Raw genomic sequence first — 27,871 nt, forward strand, 5'->3', positions numbered from 1 at the left:
GAAATATTAAGACTAAGCTTACTGCTATAAATTATTACAAATGCTGCTGCCAGATGCCATTTTTTAGATCTTGGTGGCAGTCTTCTGAGAGAGCTTTGCTGGACTTCTGTATCTGAGAGAGGGCAGCTTGAAACTGCGAGGACAAAGGGCTCAGGACAGTTAATTGTACTTTAAATGTTGCATATTTCTTACTTTTTTTACAGTACTTTTAGACCTCTCTAGATCAACTCTAAGTTGTTGTATTAAAAACTGTAAACATCTAGCAGTTTTTTAATATAAAACGATTTTTAAATCAATACTGACAGTTTAAAAATGAGATATTTTAACATAGGATTATGTACAAGTAGTAGTACCAGCTTAGATTTCTAAGTTTGGGAAAACTTTAGAACCTGAATCTACATTTTTCTTTTTGACTTCACATGCATAGGTTGCAGTATTTGCTGACAGTCAGTGATGGTACTAGAGCCCAGCATTGTTTTTCAGCACATAAATCACATTTCATGCATCACCAACGGTGGAAATAGCCTGGGCGGTTTCACTTTCCTTTTTAAAGACTACTTTTAACATGTTTCGCTTTCTGGCTCCCCACCATTTGACCTGCGATGTAATGGTTGGACTAGAGATGCTGCTGGGGAAACATTAAATCCAAACAAACTGCCTTCCACCCTGTTTTTGTGAAATCTTTCTTTCCCATTAGAAACCCATTAGAAATCTTTCTAATGCTCTTTTTTTTTTCCATTACATTTTCTCTTAAACACAGACATGCACTAGAGATCTCATGATTAGTAATTTCCCAACACTAAAGCAGTTTTAAATGCCTTTTTATTTGTTCTTTTTTGTTTGTTCTTTTCTGGAAGGTTTATTCTTTTGTGTTTTGTTTATAGAAACACCTCGCACTTGTTTGTTTTGCTTTGCTTTGCTTTTTTTTTTTTCCTTTGCTTCGTTTTTCCTGAGGATGAGCTAGAAGAAGTGAGGAATTAGAAACCCTGGAAATCCTTGTCATTAAAATGGGAATAAACTCTCCCCCAAGGTAGGATATTTGGAACTGAACAGAGTTGAGCTGTTAAAGAGCTGGTTTGTTATACTCTGATTTATGGAAACTTTCTGTAGTGACATTGCCTTTGCATCTCGCCTAGAAATGCCCAAGTTCCATTTCTTACAGTGAGCTGACGTGTCATTCTTCCTGCAGCCATGCAGACCATGTGGAGGAGACGCAGGCGAACTCTGGGAACATTGTGAAGGCAGATCTCTCCTTTTGGCAGAGAGCGTGGCAGACTCTAGCTTTGTTTGTGTCTAACATAACTGTATATCCTTCTCCTCGTGCCCCACACCTGGGATACCCAGGTCTTCACTCTGTCTTCAGAGAGTTCCTTTGTTTCTGAATTTTTAAATCAAATCATTCACTTTGTATCCTATTGTTGGATAGAATATGTATTTCATATCCAGTTTTGGTAACCCAAGCATCTTATGAGACTTACATTCATCTGCTGCTGTAATGTATTTCTTCAAAAATATCTGTTTTGAGTTGATGAATCTGAGAACTATAGTCTGTGTTTTTATTATGAGCTTTTTGGCAATGATAAGTAATAAACTTGCTTCATTACCCCATCCAAGAGAAATACTGCTAAGTTGAGGGTCATGAATGTTTCAGATCAATATCCTGTCTTTAATAAATCCTGGTCACTTCTGTGAAAAATCTGCCTACTTTATATTTTAGGATATTCAGGAAGAAAAATATGGAAAAATTAAATGTTTTAGTCTGGGACTTCCTTCCTTTTCACTGCTTATGTCTCCTTTGTCTTCCTGATGTATATGGATAGTATATGCTAACTCGTCCAGGCTGCAGCTGAGCTCAGCAGCAGGAACTGAGTTGTCAGTCCATCCTTACTTCTTCTCTGGCTTACTTTCCAAAATGCCCTAACAATAAGCATTTTAAAAATTATCAGAGGAAGGAGAGATGGTTACTGGTACTTAGAGCCATCTGCCCTCCGAATCCTAAATTATTTGTATATAAGGCATTGTCCTGAATTGAGGAGGTTCTAGTCCAAACTCAGACATGATGCAAAAAATCCCAGCTTTAAGAAGGAGGAATTGGACTGGTTGTCCTCCATTTAGCTTTGATCCTGCCCCATCTACCCTCTGCAGGCTGTTCTCAGTCTTGCTGGTACATGTTTATTGACAAAGACAGCAGAAAGCACAGTCATGGATGTTGTCGATTATTTACTCATAAAAATTGCCATAATGGCAATCAAAGGTCTGTCTCCCAAGAGCAGTCAGTAACAAATTCTTTTGGAACAAGGCACAACATATCGACCCTTATTCTAAATATTATCCCTGCTTTTAGTCAGCAACTTCAGGACTTCTGCAAATTGTGCTCTTCTGATTCTGCTTCTCTTTCTGGTGGCGAGGTTTTGTGTTTTCTCTCTGTTACAGTGACAAACAAAAGGCAGTATGAGACCAGTGGGTTTGTGGAGTAATGGAATAAACCAGTAAAACCTATGGGACAGGAACTGGGTGTGCTGTGCCTGACAGAGCTCCCTGGGCCACGTCTGGGTCTTGTGGAGGCTACAGTAATGCATATGGTTAGTAGTAGGAAGAACAACACTTCTTGGGCATTTGAGAGGCAATTAGGTGAAAAGAAAGAAAGTAGATGAAATGAGAATAAATTAAGAGAGGTTTTTTAAATTATGACCAGAATTTCAGGAGATACTCCTATGGGGCCCCTACCAGTGCAGAAACCTAGTATTGGGGAGATTAAGCCACATCGTTAGATATAACAGCACTTGTTATTTACAAAAAAAGCCTCAAACTATGTTATCATAACAAATGAAAGCCACGGCATAGTAGTTTCCCAAATGAGCTGTGATACCAAGATTTCAGTTTACTTTGGAAGATGCTGTTAGGATGTAATTTCATAGGTGGGTTTCCTATGCTGTTATAACTTGTCAAAACACACTTCAATTAGACCAGTCACTGGAATTCTCTGGAGAAAGCAGCCTTCAGAGGAGTAAAAACAACCAATAACTGGCACAAACAGTTTTACAGGCTATTGCATAATAGGCTTGGTTATTCCATAGTTTTTTGATCTTTCCCATACTGAAAGAGGTATTTGGAAGCAAAAGTCCAGACTACATTTAATGGTCTGATCTTTTTTGAAGCCAGATTCTGAAATGAGAAGAGAAAAAATAAGCGAAGCTTAGGAAATTTTCGGATAATCTCATCCCCTCCAGGATGAAGGGAGAAAAAAGATTTGCTATATACATGTATACAGACAGACAGGAAGGATGATTTTGTAGTTGTGGAGTATGACTGTGACTCCAGAAATCCTGAGTTTCCAGCTCTGCCACAGATTTATGTGATATTAAAATCATTCTGGGAGGACCTTGGAGCCTGGGGAGGAAGGACCCACAGACCCACATTGTCTTTTCTGCGTGATGTTGCTGCAGAATATCGGGATCCATCAGCTCTGGAACAGACCCAGATTTCCTTCCACAACAACAGCAGGGTGGATCCAGAGCCAGCGCTGAAAGCACAAGCAGCCCTTGGTCACACTGTGGGGGGGGCTACAGGACACTTTATTGTGTGGTGTAGATAGAGATAATGTATTAGTGTTGCTCCAAACAGAAAATGATAGTCTGTCTACCATGTGCACAAGCTCTCCTTTGTTTTGGGAAACATGACCAACGCCAGATATTAAAACACTTGGCCTGAAGCTTTGGACTTTATCACTCATTGTTTGGTTTGCTTTTCAGCTCACAAAGCCATGCTTTTCCACTCTAAATACAGCTTATCACATGGAAAATGTGCAGTGCTATTGCAGTTGCTGTGGCAGACTTTGCTCTTAATGATGTTACATGTGGAAAGCAGCAATTCCGTGCAGTGTAGCAAAAGACTTGCTAAAACTTGGGAGAACAGCTGGCTTGGCTGATGTGTACTCTGTGATACTGAGTATGGGCTGACACCATAAAATCTGACCCATCAGTGCTTTATCACTGGTGTAGTGTTGCTGGGTTCCAGCTGCACTTTCTGGATCAACACTTGCTGGTGGTCTGCTGAGAAGTTGCATGTGTGTGTGTGGTTTGGGTGTTTCTTCCATTCCTATTTCCAGGTGCAGATACAAAGTAATAGAAGAAAGTTTGTCCCCAAAACTCATCTGTGCTAATGAAGGTCACTGGACTTTCACTTTTTTCATGTTTTTTAGGTAGTGTTGAATGTTTTGAGGCCAATGCCCTGCTGCTGGTTCAGGGAGGCATTAAGTTACATCTTGCTGTGTCTGTGAGATCTTCTGCACTGTAGGATGGAAGGATACCCAAGGAAGCCATGCTGCCTTGTGGCCTCATCATGCTGGCGGAGACACTGCTGGAAAGGGCTTGTCTGGTTAACAGCCAAAGCTTCATGGAAGATTCCTGGCCAAAAAAAACCCCAACCAAACAAACAAAAAAAAATCAAAAAGGCAACCCCCCAAAAAGCTGCTGAAGGCATAAGCTAAGTCAGTATGTATTTCCATCACTGCCTTTTTGGTATATACTCCTGCCTTACCTTTTTGCTAGTGCAAATGAGGTTTGGGCTTGTTACTGTGTCACAAACTATTTTTTTCATAGTGGGCATTGTATAACCAGCGTGACAGGCTATATTTTGCACCTGGTGCAGACTCTGCTCTGAATCATGGGATTTTGTAGCTGGGAATTCAGATTTATGTCGTAGCCTCAACAAAAAAATGAAAGGAAGCAGGTGTTGTATGTAGTTTATTAAAAATTGTGTAATGTTAATTATATAGTCCAGCTAGATATTTGCGTCTGTAATACATGAAATAATAGTTTGAAAGAGAGAATTGGAGAGACAGCTATTTTTGCATTGGTAAAGAGAGCAGCGTTCTTTATTTCTGAAAACAGCCAGGGACTGGTTTGGCAGAAAAATCTTAAACCAGCAGCCGTCATGCTTGCCATCTGCTAAGACAAAGCAAGTCTTAAACAAGGTTGACTCCTGAGTAGAAACAGAGACAACACGAAATGTATACACACGCTCAGTTCTCATCAGCGATTGTAGAGTCCCAAGCCTGAGCAAAACTGCACATGAAAGCCATTTAAAAATCAATAACCTCCGTGCTTTTTTCTTGTCCTTTGCTGGTCATGCCTTTCTCTGCCTCTCCCCCTGCGTATGGGAAGGCCGCCCTGCTTTTGTCCACACCAGCCCTCTCATAACTCACTTGTGCCTTTTGCCCTAACATGTGGAGACAGTGGGGATTAATACTGGGGGTGTGTAAAGCCAACTGGCAAGAGGAAAGCATCACAAGCTGTGCTTCTACACTGGGTTTATGGGGGTTGATTTATCCATCCTAAACCCTGAAAAACATTTTTTTAAAGATACAGTTCAAGAGAAAAATTCAAGCTGACCTCTTGCCATGCTTAAGGCTGGGATTTCTGAGAACTGAAATGGAGAGGTAGATAGCTACCAGCTCCCTGCTCCCTCTCTCTCCAAATGCCAGTAGGAATGGGACACTTAGAAAATTTTTAATCAAAAACGGCTACTGAACTTCACTGGAAAAAAAAAACAAAACAAAAAATTTCTCGCTTGGTGGAAATGTTTTGTGCTTTTTTCCAAGAGAAGCTGAGCTCCCTGTCACTTCCCTTCCTGCTTTAAAAAATGGGAGGGGGAGAAGAGAAAGAGCTAGAGAAGGAAGAAAAAAAATAAATATTCATTATTTAAAAGTCAGAGTGGATATTTATTATGGAAAAACTTGCAACGTACCTTTGACACAGCAGATTTCACCCATCTGATTGAAGGGCTGCCTATCTGATCAGTGTGGGCTATGTGACGGGCAAATGGGTATATTGCCTTTATGTGATAGGAAAGGGGCTGTGCTCCTTATCAGAGGCATGGTGGTAGCATGCTGCCACAGCTCCAGGATCCTCTGTCAGCCACAGCCCAAAGCAGGGAAGACGGAAGAGAGAGATGATATGGCAGAAGGTGGGAATAGACTAAGTCAGTGCTAGGACTGGGAGATCAGAAGGAGATTTAACGCTCATATAGTTTGACTTATTCCTAGATAGATGTGAGAGAAGGAAGAATACTCCAGAACCCGAAAAACTGATTTTTGAGCTCAACTGTTTGGTGGAAAGTTCCAAGGGCAGAACTAAATGAGACCCAAATCACAAAAGACTAAATACTTACCTTCACCTTTCTCTTGAGCACATACACTTCCTTGTGCAACTAGTTGTACTTATTCACTGTGAATTTTGTGGGAAAATCTATTACCTTGTGTGCATGCAGACATCATAATCTGACCCAAAGGTTTTTTAGATTAAACCCAAAGCCTGGAATTCCACTTGATGAAAAACTAGAAGCAACTGGTTGAATACAGGTGAAGTGCAGATTTGGAAATGCATTGGTAAGCAGCGACATTGGATCAGCTATGGTCTTGGTGGAGCTTTTCCTGAAGACAGCAATTCTGTTGAGAAATTGTCATGACAAGACCGGCATCCTTAAAGAGAAGATGCAAAGGGCCCACAATCACCTTCGGAAGACAAGTAAAAATCCAGGATTATTAGGATTCTGGATGAAGCACTTCACCTATCCCATACTGCGCTGCACCCATCACACAGAGCAAGCGCTGTGGTCGTGTACAGGGGGGTTGCTACCTGCAAAGGCTGAACAGCAGAGAGGAGTTGAGGAACAGAGGACTTGTGGTAGGAGTGTCTCACATGTAGGGGTCTTTATATTTCTCTCCCTATCGTTTCAGTCTTTCTAGCTCAAATAGCTAGCTACTGAACTTCAGTCTGGGCCCTTTGGATATCAATAGATCAGTGGATTTTCAAATGATATTTTCAGTTCCATACTTAAGATGATTAGGGACAATTTATTATTTATGTTTGTGGAACCTGCTAAATTAACCTCTCTGATCAAAACAGCAGAGTTGTTACCTTTTGAAGCAGTGGTCATCATAAATAAGAAGTGCACGTGGATGGGCTACTGGACTGAGCATCAAACGTGGTTCTTACCTGAGCTCTGACAGTGCCCTGCTGCCGGGCTGTTTGCTCCTCACTGTACCTCTGATTCCCTCTGATGCTTTTCCTTTTCTGTCTGTGTGGGCCCAGCTCTTCAGAGTTGCTTGAACATAGTCATGGCATTCTCGCAGCACATAAACTAATACATGCCAGGTTCTTTTCAGGATCCAGGCCTGAGATTGCATACTCTCCAGCGCAGTATTTCTCCCTGCCACTTGTCTGTATTTAACACAATGAGGCCAGTGTCACTGGGAGCTTCCAGATGCTACAGTATGGAAGCCATAAAATACAGCAGTTCAGATATAAGAAAGAACAGAAGGCTGCTGGCTCAGAGTTCCTGGAAAGCCTGGGATGGCGTACAAATGAAGTAATATCTAAAACATCTTCAAATATGTTTCTAAATCAAATGTTGTGCAATTAAATTAAGTCTTCAGAGCAATAAAAAATAGAGGCAGATATGCTTTTCTGTAGAACAGGTGTGTCACATTTAATAATTCACATAGAAAAATGTGGATTTCAAAATTAAAGCCACAACTGTGTTATCAGTTTAACAAAGTTTATCAGATTGGGGTATTCAGAGCTGTAGACCCTTGCATAAAACCACAGGAGTTCTCAACATCCCTTTCCAGTAGAGTTTACTCTTTCCCTAGGATTTCTCTTTTGGTCTAGCAGGTATATTCATGTTGTGAATATACTTCTTCTCAGGGTCAGAGACTGATGAGCACCAGAGCTGTGCTGCAGATTGCTTCAGCTGCCTCCTGCTGTCCCTGTATATAGCTCTGATCTTTTTTGATAGATATTCTCAAGCTGTGTTTCTTAATGAAACTGTCTTTAAAATAGCAGTCTCTGGGGTTAGAGCTATGAATCTTTTACGGTTGTGTATCTGAAACCATTTTATATGTTGCTTGACATTACCCTATTAAGCTTATGTTCACTAGTTCCAAACATACTTCTGTTCCTGTGGCACTTACAGAGCTACAGGCATTCTTGGTTGACCAAATTTCTCTAGTTACATGTGGAAATGGTTGCATGACACAAAGAACAGTATTAAAAATTGCTTCTGCTTTCCTTGCTTGGTTTACAGAAGAGGTCACTATTTCTGCTGGGTTTGTCCAATAACTTGGACCTGGATTGTTTAAAAATGACTAATGACTTCTTAGGCTGATCCTGAGACTCTTGTCCTGATTTTCACAATCTGTCTGCTTACAACTTCCTGAAAAAATTGAGACCCTTTACAGCTTCTCAACTGCAATTTCTCACTCAGCAGTTTTGAAAATGGATACCTTCGTCAGTCTTTAGACTCCAAGAAAGCAAAAACTTTTCATGGAGTGTTCAAAGGTTTCAAACAATTCAAATACTGTATAAATATTGATAAATAATGTCTAGTAAATAAGATGTCACTCTGAGTCACAGAGGTACCTTTTTGTTCTTGTCAACCTCTTTAGAATAGACAAGAAGACCTCATTTTCAATTTAAAAAATTAAATAAATGTATGTAAAGAATTCAGTGTTGCATCTTCAAGACAGAACTCCTAGGTTTGATAATAGATTTAGAAAGCTGGAATCTCACAAAATGAGGGAAAAACAGAGCATCACAGCCAAATTTTCAGCTTTCTTCTGCACTTGAGCTTGTAAACTTTGCACATGAGCCCTCTATGTATGTAATTAGCATATTTATACGCCCTAAAGTGCAAATGGACAGTCAGGTTAGGTGGCTGAGCACTGTTTGTGTGGTTTGTTCACATCAAAGTTCAGTTTGCGTGTGCGGATGTGGTCTGTCGTATTTCCTCAAATAGAAATCTGAGGCCACTTTCTCAGAGGGCATCAATCTCTCATCTCAAAATCTTTTAGTCCTTGTTGCAGCTCAGAAGAACACACTTAAAAAATTAAGTAATGCATGTTGAATGTGAAGCTCAAAATATTTAACCGCATCTGATGCAGAAATCAATTAGGAAGTTCACTGCAGGGTGTGTTAGATTTCTTCAATAAAGTCAACCAATACATAGCAGTTACATCTGAAGAAGGAAGGATGAGAAAGAAGTTAATATTTACAGTTTAAGCACTGAAATTCTCAGCATTATAAAAAATTCTTGATCTCTTTATTCATGATTTTGTAGAGATGGAAAGATGTTTGCTTGAGGAAAAAATCATGTATTTTTAAATATTGTTTTTCCATTGTTACCTCTAGGAGATAGCTATGATGTCAATGACAGTTGTAGAGTAAAGAGCAGCCCTCCTCTCCTGTTCATAGCAGGATTTCTGATTTGATTCCTGCACGAGTACAAGCATAGAGGACAGAACAGAATTGTCTAGTTTTTTGTTTTGCCTTATGGTTTTGTTGCAGTTTTACTTAGGTTAAGCATAGCTGTGCAAAAATCCCAAACTAAGTAAAACAAATCTTTTACAGCCTGTCTGATCTTCTAGCCTTTTCTTTTCAGATGTTAAGACATTTTTATTTCTGATTTGCTATGTGTGAAAGCCAAAATGACTAAAATTTCAGTTCTGGACCAAATTCTGGCAGCTAGTAGACTACATAGCTATGAGGAAAAACATTGTTCTGCATGCATGAGCCATTAAAATTAATCATTTAAGCAAAAGGGTTTTTTCAGATGTTTAGGTTTTATATATGAATTGTCCCACTAATACAAATATCGTAAGTAATACGAATATTTGCTAATACCCTTGTTTGATTTTGAACTTGCTTCAGTTGCTTTGGCAAAATACTGTATCTGAATGAGAAAAAGAGTAATTGGGACCACAGCCTTCAAGTGCATGGCCACAGCTATGAGTCATCTCATTACTTTCAGTACAGTCTTAGGATCTTTAATGACTGCAGTTGGTCAGACTGCAGTTTCACAGGGTAGCCAAGAGCCATGCCAGTGAACAAATCGCACTGGGTATTAGATCAGTACTGGCTCAGAGGGGAAAGAACTACTTATCAAACCTCTCTTAATGTAAATTGCTCTGTGGAATAGGTCCTCTGTTTAGGAAATGACAACACCCAACTATTTTCCTCCTTTTCTTCATAGGTTGGTGTGACACTTTCCTAACCTGAATTTCTGGAAATGAAATCAGAAGGGGAATAGATGTGACTTGCAAATCTCTAAGACTATCATCTTTTTTTATTAAGAATTTGAAAATGTTTATATATATGAGTGTGTGTGTGTGTGTGTGTGTGTATACATACATATATATATATATATATATGTATGCACGTATACACCCGCAAATATAATCTCACTTTTGTTTTATACATAATTAAAAGCCCTATGACTAGTGTCCTATCAGTCAGCTAAAATTGCTTCTGGACAGAGCAAATGTGTCCAATCATGAGATTCCAAATTAGTTTCTTTCTGATCTTCAAGTGACTTGGCACTTGGGAGGGCTGGTGTGATCCTAAACCTCCCACTTGTTGGAAGATGCATGGGAGCAGATGATGACATCTGAAGCTGTCCTTCCTGACACCCATGAAATACCCTTGCTTCTGACTCAGTCTGTTGAATCTCATGCTTGGCAAGCCAGGCATAGCGACCTGCTGAAGCTGAGCAGGGTATTTTCATCCCAGTACCTGTTTTTCCTGTGCATTTTGAAATGTAGAGCAATCTACTAGAGCTCATAAGCCTTTAAGGAAAAAAGGCACTGGCACAAGTAAAGGAGGGAAAAAAAGAGGAGGGATCTAAGTCTCTGTTACTTGTGACATTTTGTGGCATCTTTTACACCTGTGCAAAATATCTATAAAATGACACTAAATTAACCTTTTGCTAGCTTTTTGTTTACTTGCTTTGCTCAGGTGTAAATGATCAAATAAAATGCCAGGTAGTGAAAGATTCGGCATAATGATAGTACTGTTTTAGCTTGCTCTGCATGGCTCGTTCTATTAATATATGTTTGCGGTCAGGAAGGAACGCAGTCTCACTTCACTAAAATCTGAAACTCAGTAAAGCATAATATGTGCAGTATTAGTTTTGGTTTGACACCTGCCATGCAAAGATCTTCACCAGCCAAAGGCATTCTTCTAAACCAAGTTCCATGTGTTGTGTAGATCTCTGATTCCGATATTTCTGACTGCTCAAGCCAAAGCAAAAAGAATAGCCAACTTGAAGAAAAATCTCTGTGAGGAATGGACAGTTTTATCAAGGCTAAACATAATGGCTTGTTGTCATACTTGGATTAAGTCCCGTAAGGGAAAAATGTGAGATTAGCTGTGTTATATAACAAAGTCCTTCATGCCGGCAGTATTATTTTTCTTGCTGCATGAAAGAAACATCTATAGCTAAAGTCCAAGCACATGATCTTATTGTCAAAAAGCTGCAGCCTTGAGAAAGATTTCTCTGCAGGGAAGTTGCTAGTCAAAATTTCACTTGCTTATTGTCCTCAGCAGATAAATACCCCAAGGATTCTGCCATGATTCTTACAGGCAAAGGAGCAGCAGAGCTAGTACTTGCCTCAGAGCTTTGAAAGATAACTCAGGCTGCTTGAAATAACCATTCAAGCAGATTCTGTCAAAAGAAGTTGATTTCCAATCCCCTGACAAAAGTTGAGTGATGAGTTTGTCACCTGGCCAACAAAATAGTCATTAACTGCTCCGGTTGTCTTTGTTTTGCACTTAGAGTGGGTGAATTAGTCTGTCAGAGCTGCCCGGCCCACCTGGGTAAACATTTGCTTCCTGTGAAACCATGAGAAGTCTACTGCAAATATGAATATGCTTTGTGATCATCAAGGCTTCATATAACCATCCAGTGATTGTTAATTATTATTTGTGATAGTGCCAAGAAGAAGCTTGATTGAGGGAAATGATGGCTCTGTATGGTTCAGACCTATAATTAACAGCTGAACATGTCTTGAGTATTATTGAACTCAGTTGAATCACTAAGAACTGCAGAGCATTCAAAATTATATAGAAATCTCCTGGCAAACTTTAGAATTTGACTTTTAACATTATTTCTGTAGTTGACTCTTGGTGTGACTGATGGCATGTAAACCACAGACTTTGGTTTTTGCTCCATCAGGCAATCAGATAGCTTTGTGCTGGCTAACAATTAGTTGCACCTGGCTTCCAAAAAAGTGGTCATATGTGTTCTTTCCATATAACTTTTCCAGTCATACTTGCTCATTTGGAAAAATCTTTGGCCAAGGTCTTCATGCTTGGTATTTATATTTAAGCACTTCTTCCAAATGATTCCTAAAAGCTCGGGTGTTCCTCAGAACCTTCCAGTTTAGTAGGTACTTCTTTCTTCTTTCCTTAGTGTAAGGCTGCATTCTGAACCTGTTCTTGCATTTACATCATGATACATTACAGAATATCATTGCAAGGATCCCATCATTAGCTATGGCTTCAGTGTTGATGCATACAGCTTTATTTACTCATAACGATATAGAAATCCACAGGAAATATCAAAGCAATTTTCTTAGTGTTTCATTTTACTTCCACTTCAAAGACTGCAGCAGTATCAAATACTGCTAACAATAAAAAGTACAAAACCACAGTATAATTTAGTCCAATGCTGTCTGTAATGCTAAGGTAGTCCTGCTTGAAAAGAAACATGTATTATTGTGTTTTCTTTGCATAGATATTCTTCTTGTATGCATCTGTAGACACCCTTTTATTTATGACATTGATTATTTGATTTCATGGTATGCAACAGCAGAAAAATACTAGATAGGTTATATTTTTAATAGAATAATATCCACAGTATTAACTGCTGAAATTTCCTCCCCACTCTTCCCATTAAAAAGCAAACGAATAAATGAAAAAGCAACCTACTTCACCTCCCTAAGTCCTGGTATTGCTTCCTTCAACCTGAAAAGGGTGAAGACTTAAGGCAGCATGAATTTATTTTGGGACTTCCCTGACAATCTGTTTAACATGGAAGGCCATCAGTGTTGCAGAAATCTGTGGAGGTACAAAACCTGTAAGACAGAAGAGTTCAGGAAAAAAGCTTATCTGCTGGAACTGAACAGTGAGAATGCAATTGAAAACTTCTGTCATGAGATCTGCGTGTTTATGTTTCACATTTTAACATTCTGCTGCCACATTCGCAGCTACTATGCAGTCATTAGCAAGTGATAAAGAATACACAAATTAACTGCTGGGACTGAAATTCCAAAATAGAAACATCTGCATTCTTGAATTGCTTGTAGATTTAGAAAATTTTATGCCATCTTTATTTCCCAGTATCAAAAATGTTTTTAATGTTACAAAACGTGATGCTTTAGAACTCAGGTAGGAGAATAGATTGCCAATGAATGTAGCTATATGTACTTTTTAATTTCTGCAGTAATGCTTAATTCCAGAAGGCTTTTGGCAGGAAGGAGGTGAATTTGGTATCATGCATGGATTCTGCTTCACTTGAGGGAGACTGTTAAAAGTTGCCATTGATTTGAGTATTATTCTGAGTTGACTGTCATGGTGTTAGACTCTAATTTATTTAAAATAAGACAAAGGACTTCCCATCCTTAAATGTAAAAGGTGAGAAAATAGTATCAAATGGAAGAATGCAGGCAATCTTAAAAAGGTATTTTATATTTGTTTCCATCTTCATTAGTGTCTTTGATAATTTAATTATAATACATGAATATATTAGTTACCATGTTAGAAGTACACTTATGAGTAGGTGTGTTTTGTGATCTCTAATTGATAGAGGTTGGTTACAGTCATACACATTCTTTATATTAATGATTGTTTGTGTTCATCAGATTAGAAGTTATCAATTACAGAGACTTTACAACATCCTGCATTTGTGAAACATGCCTACAGCATATACTCAGATGAATAATCTGTCAAATTTGTTCTCCTGTAGCATAGTCAGTGGAAAAATTGTGCAGCTTTCTAAATACTTGTTTTGTGGGGGGGGCGGGGGGGATAGCATGCTTTTGGTACAGGTTCCATTCTGTAGTTTAGTCTGAGTGTTAACTGACCAAGATTTGATTTTGATTACCTTACAGAAGATAGTATTTTTTCTGGATTTATACAGGCATTCTTGGGGAGGTAATTGTGTCTGTTGTTCCTACAGAGGTAGGATTTTCCAGGATTTTCCCATGCTGGTTCAGTTCTATGGTAGGAAGAAGAGGGAGTTCCCAAGCAGAGATCAGCTCATTCTTGGCAGTCATCATTAAATGATGCCCTCTGATGTCCTCAGATGGGTTGAAAGAGGTAGGCATGGCTAATCAGTGAGTAGAAACCTGCTGAGGAGGCAATAAACAGAGGTATGTGGAAAGAATACCAAAGTCTTGCAGCTTGCAGCTACCCATGTAACTCATCAGTCATTCATTCAGCAGTAGAGACAGAGAAGCAGCTGTGCACATGCTGAAACCAGACAAAGACAGGTTTTATTCTGTAATCTGAGTTTATTTTTTAATCTGAGTTTCTTCACTTTATGCGAGGAAAGCTGGCTATAATAGGGTCAGCTATCTGTCTTCAAATATTACAGCATTTGGTTCCATTTTTCTCACTCCCTGGTCAGACAGTTTTTGAAACCCATTGACACCGGTAGGAGGACCACAATGGTTTTGAGCAGACTTTGGATGAGCTGCGTTATCCATGTTGTTCACAGGTGTGTAGAAAAGATATGTACATGGTGATATGTGGAAGAGAAATATTTTTCCAGCTTCCCTGGTGCATGATTTGGAGCTGTTGCAAAATACTAGTTTTCTCTTCCCAGCCTTTGAATAAGTGTGGTGTTTAATTAGGAACAACGACAACGGGGGAAAAAAAAGCAAATTCTCAAATTACATAGTAGGGATTGATTTCTGGATAGTCTATTATCCTTTTTTTTTACTGATCAGCAATTTGAACTGGTTTATTACATTTAAATGGGTCCAGAATCTGACCCTTCTAAAGTTCATAACAATAAAATATCCTTATAGTGCCTCATTGTCATTTTTAATTTGCACAGGATGAGCTAAATGCTGTATTCTTCATGCAGACCTGCCAAATGTTGTTCATCTAGCATGATACTTGTCCATCTGGCACTCCAGTCATTGCCACAAGTTGGCTCATGAATTTGGATGTGCTATAGAAAGAGGGCAGATATTTGCCTGCTGTTTTGCTTGCTAGAATAAGGCCGGGACAGCTGAGCAAGAAAGTAGAAGAGCGGCCATACAAAAGGAGACCCACTATCAGCCCCCATCCCCCTTTTTAACGAATCAAGCCAACCCACCTCCTGCAGTTATCCAGCACCTTCTGTTTATTCCACACATCTCACCAGGACCACCTTCATCTAGTCCTTGACTTCAGTGAACTGCAGCACCCACCAGTATCCCTCAAGGCTCCTTGCTTCCTCCTTCCCTTTCATCCAAGATTGCTGGCAGCTTTCATCCAAGAGCGCTGCAGCCCTCAGAAATCTCAGATCCCTCCAGTACCGACAGTGTCACACATTAATTTCCAATTCAAGTTCTGCAACCCCACCTCATTACTCTTGAAAGCTTGTCCCAACCTGATCTGTGAAGTGTTGTTCTACTTCATGACCCAGTTCTTCTGTTGTGCTCAGGCCAAGGCGATTTCACTTTGAAGCAAATAGGCATGGTTATATGCAAGTTGTTTGCTGTTATGACACCCACTCATTAAATAACTTCTGGAACATAGTACACCTGCCAAAACACAGAGAACACAGTCTGGCAACCATGTCCATGCCCTTTCAGTACCCACTACTGGAGAGCATATAGTCTGTAGTTCAGACTAGTTGAACAAGTGCACTGCACTCAGAGGGGTTGGAGGGAAGCAGAGTCTGGTGCTAGATTCCTTATTATGTATTTTTTCCTTTATATAAAGTGCTCCAATGTGACTGGCTGTTGGTACATTAGCTACAATAGTTTTGTAGAATTGTTTCATTGTCACTGAGAGCTCCCATAATCTTTTTTAGCATAGTTTCCTATAGTAACCAAGGCTGTGCTCTCCTCCTCTGAGCAACATTGTGTGTATTGTGTGTATTTATCTACCCCTAGTAGACAGGAGTAGAGCAGTTTCAAGAAGTTTGCATAGTTGCTGTTCTGAAGAGGAATTCAGGAGTTTCATGAGAATCGGTAGCCAGCTGAAGAAGAGAGGTCCTGTGAGCACCAGGGCTGAAGCATGAGTCAGTCAACTATAGGACTCACACCTGGGGGAAAGGAGACTTCTTTGGTATGGTGCTTGTGGAACTGCTTGATCTAACTTTAGCACTTCTCAGAGAAGAACTGTACTCCAGATGCCAGGAAAGATGATTAAAGAAGACTCTGAAATGCTTGCTTTGAACTCTTTAGAAATTATGAGCAAGATCTAATAAGAGAGTCAAGTGAATAAAAGTGACTTGATTCCAGGTCACCGAAGGACTCCGTAGACTTCCTATTAATAGGATGTGATGTGGCCAGATGCATGCCTAAAAAGTTACTCCTCTATGAAGTCTCAACCCACCTACGCAGGGTCTGAAGTCTGAATCACCTACCTGTCCATATTGTGATAATATAAAAATGAGAACGCTTGCCTAGCACTGATTCTGCCAAGGACTCCTACATTCAGTTCTCCTCTACCTCAGTAAACCCCTTTCTTCTCAGGAGAATTTTCTTTTTACACCAGGCTCTATTCTGGACTGGCTAGGAAATGTTCTTGACCCTTCCCAGGGAAATCTTTTTTTTTTCTGAAATGATTTATCAGGAGAAAGGGAATGAAGTGGAGCATGACTGTGCATCTCAGCATTAGGAAGTGTGACTCAGACAGACCTGGGCTCTGATCTCCTCTTCCAGGGCTGCTTCTGTCCTCTTATCCAGTGAGTGTGTACGTAATCATTTTAATGGATAAAATAGAAAGGCAATGCTGGGAGGAGACACCAGCCCCCAGAGCATCCTTCCCAAGGCAGTGATTTAACCATCAGTTATTAGATAACAAGTGGGCCATGTTACCCCTGGCTCCCCACCAGTCTCCTGAAGTGCCTGTGGAGTTGTCCTGACAAAGTTAGGCAGCAGCCGATGGGGGCTTTTTCAGTATTTTGGACTCAGGTACATCATTTCCATTGAAGTCCATTTTACACAGTAAAGAGCAAAAGCTAGAACATTGTTTTTATGTTGTATCACGTAAAAATGAGGTGCGTGCATAAGGGAGAAGGCTTCCCAAAACTCCATCAGATGCTTTTGTGCATGCATTGAGAAATCATCTTTGAAGTGCTTTGGACAAAATCTTAAGGCATTTCAGACTATTGGCTCTTCTGAGGAATCAGATGGGTACTTTACAGATCACCCAAAAAAGCTTCAGCACCTTTTGCTACTGTGTCCTTTATCAGAGCCAGGCTCATTGACTCACCGCAGAGTCCCAGCAGTCTTGAATATGGAAAGTCAGTTCCTTGATGCTGATAGAGGTTGTCCAATGGAACAAGACAGCCTCCAACATAATCTGTTTTTCTCATTATCTAGAGAATCTCTGGCATAAAAAGTCTCTAAGTGATTCAAAGTCCATTTTCACTGGGCTTTATCTTATGTCCTCTCACTTCTGCCAAGAGGGACAGAGCTGGGATGAGTTTATTTTCCATCTCCCTAATGGTTGCAACACCTTCTCAGAGTCTCCTACTCAAAGCTGGAAAGGTCCTGAAGAAAAAGGAAATGCAAAAGTGGTAGCCTTTGCTGCATATATACATAGCCTTGGTATCTGGATTATTTTATCTGATACATATATGTAGTGTTTTCTATTTATATCTATTTCTGTTTCCTGTCCACACTCACCAGCATGGTCATATCTCCCTGTCTGTGCAGTGCTCTGGAAGCACACTTGTATACAGGCCAGAACTTGTCAACATCTTCTTTTTTTTTTTTAACTGGGACAGATAAGAGAAAAAATCAGGGTGGATGAGCTTCCCTGACCAGTGGGAGCTGGAGGCAAGGAACAAGGTAGAGAAATGGAGAAGTGGGTTCTCTCGGGCTGCAACCTCAAGTGGAAGGAGCAGGAGCTCTGTCTCTGTGCCAAAACCAGGGTGGAGAGTATCTTCTCTGCTTCCACCCCTGAGAAAGGGGATTTTGGTAGCTCCAGCTTCTGTGCTAGAGATCCGGCAGGCAGACTTGGTAGGACAAATCTGCAGCAGGCTGGCTTGCTCCCCAGCACAAAGCTGTCGGCTCTCCATTTCTCAGGGGCTTAGTGGTTTCAGTGTGAGTTTAGCCTCTAAATCTCCACAGCGTGCAGCCCTGGCACTTCACAGCATAGACCACATCCACAGCTGTCACGGTCTTTTGCTTGGTCTGCTCACTGGAGGTAACAGCACTGCAAATCACATTCTCTGGGAAAACCCTCAACACCCTCCAGGTCTCCCTGTAAAATGCACTTCACACCAGCACAGCAAAGTTAAAAATGAACAGCCAGCCCAGTGGTACCCTGGCTGCTGTCATGGAGCGCTCTGCGGTGGCACTTAGCCCCCCTCTGCGTAGTCCCTTAGCACCTTCACTGCAGCCAGACATGATGAAAGCAGGTCTGCAGCTGGCTTGTGTAAATCTTCCAGCACTGCTGGCCATTGATCATCTGGTTGTGTCCTTCAAGCCTGCCGCAAGCCTCCATCATTAAAATCAGTAAGAATTTACCATTGGTTGCAGCAAGCATAAGTCAAGTCCACAGTCCCTAAGAAGAAATTTATGACACATGCAAGTTAGATTACGCTTTCCCAAGCCCTGCTTCTTCCCATTTTTAACAGTGGAGTACTAACTTCACTAAGCGTTAACATGTATCTAACTTTTAAGCATGTATGTCTTCACTCAGGATCCACCTAAAGCTAAGGGGACATGTGAATTTTTGCAAAATTGAGGTCTCAGTCTCCTCAATATGTTTCAGATGGAATTGCAGGATCTGCATAAATGGCCCTTTTGCTCCCTCCCTCAGCCAGTTCCTGACCAACCCAGATTATAAGTGAGGATCTTTAGTAAAAATAACTAAAAGAAACCACCTTTAATGTTTTTGCAGTGTGTTCAAAGCAGCTTGGGTATTGAGCACAGAAATTAGATATCACTTTTACCTGAAATGCCTTTGTGTTTATCAAATGAGGAGTGGCATTAATCCTAGGCCATACCCAGTTCTTCATGTAATCTTGCATTTGTCATAACTAAATGAGCTTACTAAATATTTCTATATACCCTTAAATAATATTGCCTGTCATGTAATACTTACCTCAGATTTTTCTCAGTGACTTTGTATCATAGCTGAAAAAGAGCTGTCACAGAAAGTAAAATGTGACTAAAATAACAGTCCTTTGTATTAAAGTTAACACTTGGCTTCTGTCCCAGAATTTTATGCATCCATATTAGAATCAGATGCTAAGTCCAAATGAAAAGATTTCCTGGATGGGTTTTATTCTTATTCTTATTAAAGGGCTGATAACAGGCTGAAGGCAAGACACTTGTTGTAGTAAAAAAATCTGCCTAATACCAAAGACTGGAAGGACAAGCTGACGTGTATTATTGCTAGGCCTCCCTGCTTGATCACATTTCAGTATCATAAAATCATTCTCCTAGTGAACATGAAGCGTAAAAATTCCAGTGTGAGAGCAAAAAGCTCAGGCTGGCAGATAACGCTCCTTTGGGCAAAGTGCTTTATGCTTAGTAGCAGACTGTAATAATGACAATACATGACTTTATTATCAGAAGATATTATTGGCCACAGCACAACGTAACTGTGCTTATTTTAAATTTTAGCTGTTATCAAATATTTGCATTCATAAAAGGCACTCACTAATCCTGTCTTACCTGTGTAACTGGTATCATGTGTAATGTGGGAGGGTAAGGGAACCCCACCAGTATTGCTCCATCTTCTTCAGGAGAGAGTTACATTATGGATGGGAGGGTAGATTAGGGGCTGCCTCCTTCATTGCTGAAAATACCAACAAAATGCGCAGCCTCCAGGCCACTGAGCCATTGTCTTCCCAAATTCGTTTGCTTTAGTGCCTTTGAAACGGGCCTAAGAAAATCAGGGGTTTTTTTTTACCCCTGTGGTGTGACCTGGGACTCCATTCCCACACGTACCCCCATGTCTCAGATCCTACCGGTGGCCACCGAGGGGTGTTCAGCCTTTCCTGACTTCACTGGGACACCCTGGGCTGTCTTGGTGGCCATGGGGGGAAGGCTATGAATCTGCTCTCCATCCCTGCACCAGCCACTTGCCCCAGGTTCCTTTGGCAATCTGGAGACAGACAGATCAAAGGGACTGAAATACTTTTCAGAAAGCAGTTTTTTCTTTACTCAAAGCAGCTTTGTATAGTACTCGTGTATGACTGGGCTCAAATAGTACAGATGTTTGCAGGCTCTGGATATTCTATTCAAAAACAATTACTTCTGATAAAATGAAGGAGTGGTACTTTCTAGCGTTGCTGTTCTGCTGTGACAGAGACTGTGAGCATGATATTGGAGCTATAAATTAGATTTTTGCAAAGCAGCTCTTCTGTAAGGAGTCTGCTGCTTGAGATTGGAGGCTATAATTAGCACTTTCTTGAGGATATTTTTGCTCTGTTTTGACGCAATATCTTCAGCAACAAAAGTAGAGTACCAGCTGCAGACTACATTGATCCTTAATTTCAGCTTGTGATCTCACAGGATATCAAAAAATGGATATATTTTATAGATATCTTATGCTGGTTTTCTAAATACACTTTTTTAAAGCAACTGATATGTGGTTTGAATGTACAGGCAGAAAACCATCTCACCAGCACTGGACATTTACAGCATCAATGTCAACATCTGAGCGTGTACTAGGGCTCCTTTTATAGTCAATGGAGAGACATATGCATTTTTAGAAGAGTAATTCATGTGATCTATTTTAGTAGTAGTTAGGTGAGATGAATCCCATATGGCATGTTTCTGAATAGCACTATTCTCACTTTGTACAGTAATGCTTTCCCCCCCCCCCCCCAAATGACCAGAAATTACCATCGGGAGTTCACAAAGAGACCTATTGTATTAATAAGAAATAGCAGTCTCAATCCCTAAGACATCTTTACCACTGGTAATTACAGCTACCTTTGTAATTCCTGTGGCAGCTGTTTTGGTAGTTGTATTGATCTTGTAAGCTATGATCTTGTAAGCTAGGTACCAGTTCAATGCTAATCATGAAGTGGGATGAAGAGTGCCTTCTTGGGCATGGTGGGCACTTGGGCAGGGACTTAGGGCAGAGATTTCTGAGAGAACATGGAACTTCCTCATACTATCCTGAAAACAATTCCAGGAAGGCCAGATGAACAGAGCTGTATCATACACATGCCTGTTTTCCAGAGAGTTACTACATCCAGGAAGAGGGATAAGGAGAAATAATTTATGTCGGGAAGGAAATTGTGGAAAAGTAAAGGCCAAATGGCTTAGTGAGGTGTAGGGAAGGCAGAGGGGCTGGGACTGAAGAATGGGGAATTTCAATTGAAAAGCTGGCAAACTGGTGAGTCTTGAGGAGTGATTTATGAACTGGGAGTCATCAGCTTGGGGCACAGGTGTTCAGCAATGGATTTACCCTAGAGGCAAAGCAAGCTAAAGCTCTTCCCCTCCAGTAGCCTTAGCTAGCACAGCAGGTGTTGTCTCACCACATGCTGTGACCGTGCAGCATGCAACCTGTGACTCCAGTTTAGATGGGGGATGCATTTGCCCCTGCATTTCTAGGGGTGTTGATCAGAGATCTCTTTTGGCCCAGGGCTAGTCCAGAGCTTTGTCAGTGCTCTGGAAGAAATTGTAAAGTTTGCAGATAACACAAGAGTGACTGAATGGCAAATGAGGGCAAGACGAGCTCTGTGCTACAGGACAGTGTTAATGGCAAAAAGGATTGATGGCCTCTTCATCTGGGTTGACCTGAGCCATGCATATTGGTTCATCCAAATGGAAGAAAAGCCCCAAAAGCTGGTCTCCTCCATATATGATAAGACACTATAGGGACTATATTCTGGTAAGTAACATCTTAGGAGAGAGAATTTATTGTGAATAGCTATCAGAAAAAAAAAGTGAAGTAACACCAATAGCTAAGGAATCAGAGCTACTTTTGAGGTACATAAATAAACAGAGTCACAGAATAAGAGTAATAAGGTATTATTGGCCCTGCATTTGTCACTGCATCAAACTTGTGTAACCAGATTGATTTTCAGAAGGTGCTGACTGCTGGAAACACATTCCTTTAAAAGGACTCCTGTTTGCTACCCCAAAATCTATAACTGCTTTTGGAGGTCTTGGCCTCTGAGTAGAATTCTGATATCTGGATTATTGACATCCAGAAGCTCAAAGTTCTCTAATAAGATTCATTCAGCATTAGTTTTCCTGTAATTAATTTTCTGGTTGATTATGTAATTCATTTTTCTGGTTGAGGATGCATTCTGTTTCTTAAATTAATTATTTTTTTCACCTCAAGTTTGCTTACTCTCTTTTTTGCCAAAGTTTTATATTAATATTTGCAGCATTGCCTAGTGACGTGTATGCATTTTCTTTCTTTTTTACAGATGTAACTGAAATCGCCCCATGTATTTTGAAGAGTTCACCAACAGATCAGCAGATTAACAAGCTTGCAAGGAGGCTGGGGCCCGAATGGGAGCATATTGTTCTGTGCTTGGGTTTGTCACATACTGACGTCTATCGATGTAAGGTCAATCATCCCCACAATGTGCAGTCACAGATCGTAGCTGCGTTTGTCCTGTGGAGACAGCACTTTGGGAAAAAAGCAACAATCCAAAGTCTGCGAGCCAGTCTGATGGCAGAAGAAGTGGATCCTTCTGTGATACAGTACATGCTTGAGTGAAGCTGTGCTATTGATTGGGAGCATTCAAGTACTGTGCTAAATTAAAGTGGATTCACTGAACTGTGTATAGAAGATCTGGTGCCTCAAACTGGAGAAAATGGAGCTGAGAACTGTAGTTTTATTAGTCTTTTACATTCCAGTTTTCTGTGGCATCTTTTGACTTTTCATGCCAGATGAATTTTTAGCAAGCATTAAAAAATGGATCAGTCTTTCCTGTTCGCTTTTGTGCTTTTCCAATGGGGATATACGGTGAAACTTAAAGTCTTTGCAAGCAGGAAGCCCTGCAGTGAGTTCAGCAAGGTTTCATGTTTCATTATGGGAGCAACACTTGGTTAAACCTATTTTCTGGACTGTGTAGGAGCCTTTTTTACTACTGTTCACTCCTAGTCCCTGATATCCCAATAAGAAATTAGAATAATCCCGGTTACTGATTTAACAGTTGTACCACTGTTATTGCAGGTGGCTGATTTCACATTTATGAAAGTTTTAGCACAAACAGTTTCTTGCTAGGATAGATGGCTGCCACCTTAGCCTACCTCTGAAACTGGCCCTAAGTGGAAGTAACAGGAACTTAGCATGTCGCTGAGGGTATTTCCCATTATTATTTAATTGGCGTAGGTTTGTGCAAGGAGACAGGCACAGTGTGTATATGGCGTCTCTAGGAGTAGCATGGGTAGGGAATCCCCAGGGCAGATGATACACAATACACAAGCGAGCAGAGGATAGGCAGCAACTGGCAAACAGAGCAAAAAGGTGCCTTAAAAGTGAGACAGCTTCTAAGCCCTCCATGTTTTTCTCGCTTTGCCTCAGCTAATGAACTGCAAGAAATCCTGGTGTCTCTTGAGGCTTTGTACTCCTGTGCTCCGGATCCAGGCAATCTTGTTTCACAGGAACAGTTTTACTCTTTGGTGTGGTGTCATTGGCACCAGTCTCAGCCCGCGACGTGCCAAGCGGTGTGCCCGAGTTCGCAGAGCCTCTCTGTCCAAGATGACAGAGCAATCCCTGCCGTTCTCCTTCCAGCTTGTGCCAGCCTCTGTGTTCATTTGCTTCCTGCCTGTTTTTCTACATCTAATTGGGGCAGCTTCATGATTCCTGTTCCCATTTCTTTGCCAGCTGTAACCATATCACTGTAATGGTTAGATTTTACCCAGAAGAATAGTAAAGCTTGGGCTTTTCTCCTCCTTCCCTGCTACCAAAGAGTTTTCTTCCTGCTGGAAGAAACCACCAAGCTTTTTGCTGAGCTGGTAAAGGGGTATCAGTCCCCAGGGTAGGTGTCCGAGGGCAGCAGAAGTGACCAGCTGCTCTCTGGGACCTGACGATAAGAGGCAGAATACAGTTTAATTCTTTCTGGACGGTTTGCTCCACAATAAACAAGGAGCAAAGTTTGGATGCAGAGTTTCCAGGTCAAGTTCCAGCAGAGCGTTTCATCTATGGTCATTGCCAAATAACCTCCTGTCCGCCAGGATCTGCCCCATCTAATTTAATAGCTTCACAGCCTTGTCTGATGTCTTTATGGAGGCAAGAATGAGCTTTACTGTCTCTTTTTAAATTCTTCCTCTAGCCAGATTTTCAGAAATATCTGAGAAATTAGGGAGGACAAAGAAATTTTAAGGACACCTCATATGCCTTGCTTTTCATGTTTTTTCAAAAGCATGGTAGCAGAGAATATATCTGGGCAGGATCAACTCCTACAGGCCCTGAAGCAATCTGGTGGTATTTTATTTTTAGTCTTCTATAATGCAGTTCTGACCTTCAGTAAATCATGATCCTATTATACCTCACTCAAATCTTAATTGATTATATCCTATTATGGCTACTTACAGAGTTTAAGTCTATCAACAAGTCCCAAATAAACAATGTAAATCAATTTAGGCTTGGGGATTTATTTATTTTACTGTTTCACAATGTTTTAATACCAGCATATTCTTTTTGTTTGAAAGCCATCTGAGTGCAGATGGGGTTGTATAGGTGTACAGACATTTGACAAATTCTGAAAAACATGGCCCAAAGTAGAAAGCGTGAAGACTCTGAACCAATTCTCTTGGTGAGATAAACAGCAGTGTCATATGCGGGTGAGAGAAAAGGAGCAAAGCCGTGTCCATTGCAGCACTTTGGAGAAATAAAAGCTGGAGATGGGGAGCAAGAAAACCTACTAAAAATGTGATTTACAGGAAGAAGCCTGTAAATGTCAGTCACATAAATGCAAGCACCGTATCTTGTTCTGACCCAGCATAGACCAAGATTTAACATAGACTTGGATTCAAAGGGAGTTGTCCCCACTTAACCTAGCCTGAGGGCAGTGCACCCTCTTACTTTCTTCTTTGGACAAACTTTGCCTTTTATGTTCTGCATTTGTAACATCAATGTCAGGTTGCCCATAACAAATGCTCCATTCAGAGCATTTTTAATGAAGATTTAAAAAACACAGCTGGGAGTAGGTATAAAACCTCATGCCAAATATGAATTTATAAGGATAAGCAGAAGCCTTATAGGTCAGGCATCCTTCTGTGTATCTAGTATGGGTCACCGGAAACTTGAGGGATCACTGTCTTATCAGGTAATTTCTGCATAGTCTTTAAATTGTTCTTTAAATGGGCTAAATTCTGCATCCCAGGAGCCATGGCTAGACAAGGAATTTAAAACCTGGCCCTTTGCGTTGTAGAAGAGAGCACTTCATTCCTAATTTATAGTTACTTTCACATTCCCAGGCCCTAAATTAGGGCTGTAATACTTGAGCTGCAAATATTGAAGGGAGAGGTCTAGTTATTTTATGAGACTGTTTCCATTGCTGTTATTTTTAAATTCATGGAAATGTTCCTATTAGACTCTTCAGTTCTGTTAAAGCTCATTCTTGCACCACACAAGACACATTTAACTTGACAGTGCAGGGACACATTTAACTTGACAGTAGTATTCCTTTAACCCAGTGGATTTTTCCATCCACTTAAAAATATTTTTCTTCCATATGTCATGCTTTATTTTACACAAGGATGCAATTAAGACAATTTAGTTCTTCAGATGTATAGCAAGGCCTCTCATTCTCTCTTAGGACAGCCAAAAGGTCTTAAAATTTTTATTCTTCTCCAGCTAATTTGGGACCAAATGTTATTTATTTAAATGTCACTTACAGGCAAGCCTGTGACTTGAATGTTATTCAGGAGTGAGGCAACCCAGTAAGCCAATTTTCCCGTCCCTGGGACAGCCAGGCCTTGTGCTCCCCTGCAGCATCACTGCCACCTTTGTGCTCCTTCCTGAAGCAAAAAGTAATCCACGGGTCGAACGAGGGGCCCTTCAGAGTGGCACATCTCCCGCAGCGAAGAGCTGCAATATGTGGGTAAACTGCAGTTTATGCTTCATGTCATTGATTTCCTTCATCCGTCAGCCTTTTCTGGAAGGCTGACAACCGGGCTGCACGCTCCCTGCTCCAGGGTCTCTCAATGACTTGAGCTTACATCTTCACCACAGAGAAGGAACATAAGCAGTAACCTAACTCTTTGTCTGTGCATGGTGATCGGGGCTGGAAATACCACTTAAACCCAAATGGGGTCAGATGGGGCTGGGTAACACCAGAAAACAGCGAGAGGTTTGGGGCTTTGTGCCGGGCTCTTCAGGGCACCTGGGCCACTGGTGGTCGCATGGGGGCAGCCACCCCAGCAAGGCCTCGGCCAAGTTCATCCACCAAGCGGGATGGTGGCAACTGCCCTGCCCTCTGCCACTACCCACCCCTGGCCTCTTTGGTCTTCTCGCTCGAGCTTGGGCTCAGGGGCAAAGTTTAGCCAGCAACAGCTATTTTCCCATGCGTTTGGGTTTCTTAACTGAAGCCAAGAAAGCCTGTCTAGTGAAAATCTTTTTATTGCGGTTTACTCATTTGTGGCAGCATTTAGTAGCCCCAAGAGAAGAGAATGTAAAGGTGTCCCCACTGGCCCTTCAACAGAAGAGGACCGCTTAACTTCTAGCCCTTGGAAAAACTAGTCATTGTTTTCCTTTCTTGGTCTATAATGGAGACTTTGAGGTCTCATTTAGCATCCTTAAGCGGTAAGTAGGTTTTGTAAAAATTATTTTATACTCTGCAAAGTACAGGTGGACTCTTACCGTAGCAATAGCTAATGACCAAGACCACCACTTCCCAACTGTATAAAGTGATGTGGATTATCACAAAGATGGGATCTCCTCAGGGCGGAACGATGTCAATGAGGCTTTGCACTGTTTTAAGCAGTGTCTGGACTGTACAGTAAAACTCAAATGCAATCATCTATGAGCTGCTTTTCCCAGATAAAGTGAAGGAAATTTCCATCTTGAGTCATTTGTTATGACAGTCATTGATCTATGGAATAAAACATTTTGCAGAAGGCTGGAAAAATAAACAAAGTCATATTATATCCAAAGAATATAAAAGGCACACTGATCTGATTCTAAATATGGTCATGCTGCCAATTTTGTTTCTTACTGGAAATAAAAACAATCTCTGAGTGCTAATCTATTTATAAGCTTCCATATTCTTGATAATCATAGACCGACTAATCTGAAGACATAGTAGAAATAGAGCTGAAAAGAGAGTTCCTAAAAGGTTTGTGGATTTACAATGAACATTCAAAAGTTTTGTCCAGGTTTCACTAAATGAAAAATTTTTGACTTTCAAGGTGTCTTTCTGTCACCTGGCAACTAGACCTAGAAATAAATCTAGTGATTTGGCTTTTTTGGCCTGAATACAATGTCTTTTTAACTGTGTTCCCGAGAAAGAGGAACAATTTGCCAGAAACAGAAATAATCTTTCAATCTGTCTTCCCAGATTAAAAAAAAAAAGTGTCTGTGTTAGCAGAATTCCCTTCTGAACCTCACATTTTATTTGTGAAAAAGATGGATTGGCAATTCTTCTTTGAAGCTGCTGTGAGGATTTGAATAATCAGAGAAGCACAGTTGAACAGCTGCTGAGTAGCTAATGGCACAGGAAGGGTTGTGTCACTTCTGCAGTGGCGACCACACTGAACCCTCTGCACGTGTGGCCAATACCATTTCTGACACTGGTGGCTGATTCAAGCCCCAAAAGCAAATAGAAAAAAAAAAAATCTCTCATCGACTTCAATGCTCTTTGGATTAGGCCTCTTTAATCAGAACCTGCTGAAGCATGGTGCTTTTACTACCTCCCTTTGAAAAGAAGCCTTTATGGA

General features: G+C 40.7%; 1 protein-coding gene across 5 annotated transcripts in view; it reads left to right on the plus strand.

The window, feature by feature from the left end:
• The window catches only part of CRADD (CASP2 and RIPK1 domain containing adaptor with death domain), an 83,809-nt gene extending 59,239 nt beyond the window's left edge, over positions 1–24,570 (plus strand). For all 5 annotated transcript variants that reach the window (XM_026066047.1, XM_026066049.1, XM_026066050.1 and 2 more), the window contains one exon: positions 22,408–24,570. In XM_026066047.1, coding sequence (XP_025921832.1) covers positions 22,408–22,703 — 296 coding nt within the window. In that variant the 3' untranslated portion in view covers positions 22,704–24,570. The remainder of the gene's footprint in view (positions 1–22,407) is intronic.
• The last annotated feature ends 3,301 nt before the right edge of the window (positions 24,571–27,871 follow it).

The sequence above is a fragment of the Apteryx rowi genome, unplaced genomic scaffold, assembly GCF_003343035.1.
Source record: "Apteryx rowi isolate R43461 unplaced genomic scaffold, aptRow1 scaffold_237, whole genome shotgun sequence".
Lineage (NCBI taxonomy): Eukaryota > Metazoa > Chordata > Aves > Apterygiformes > Apterygidae > Apteryx > Apteryx rowi.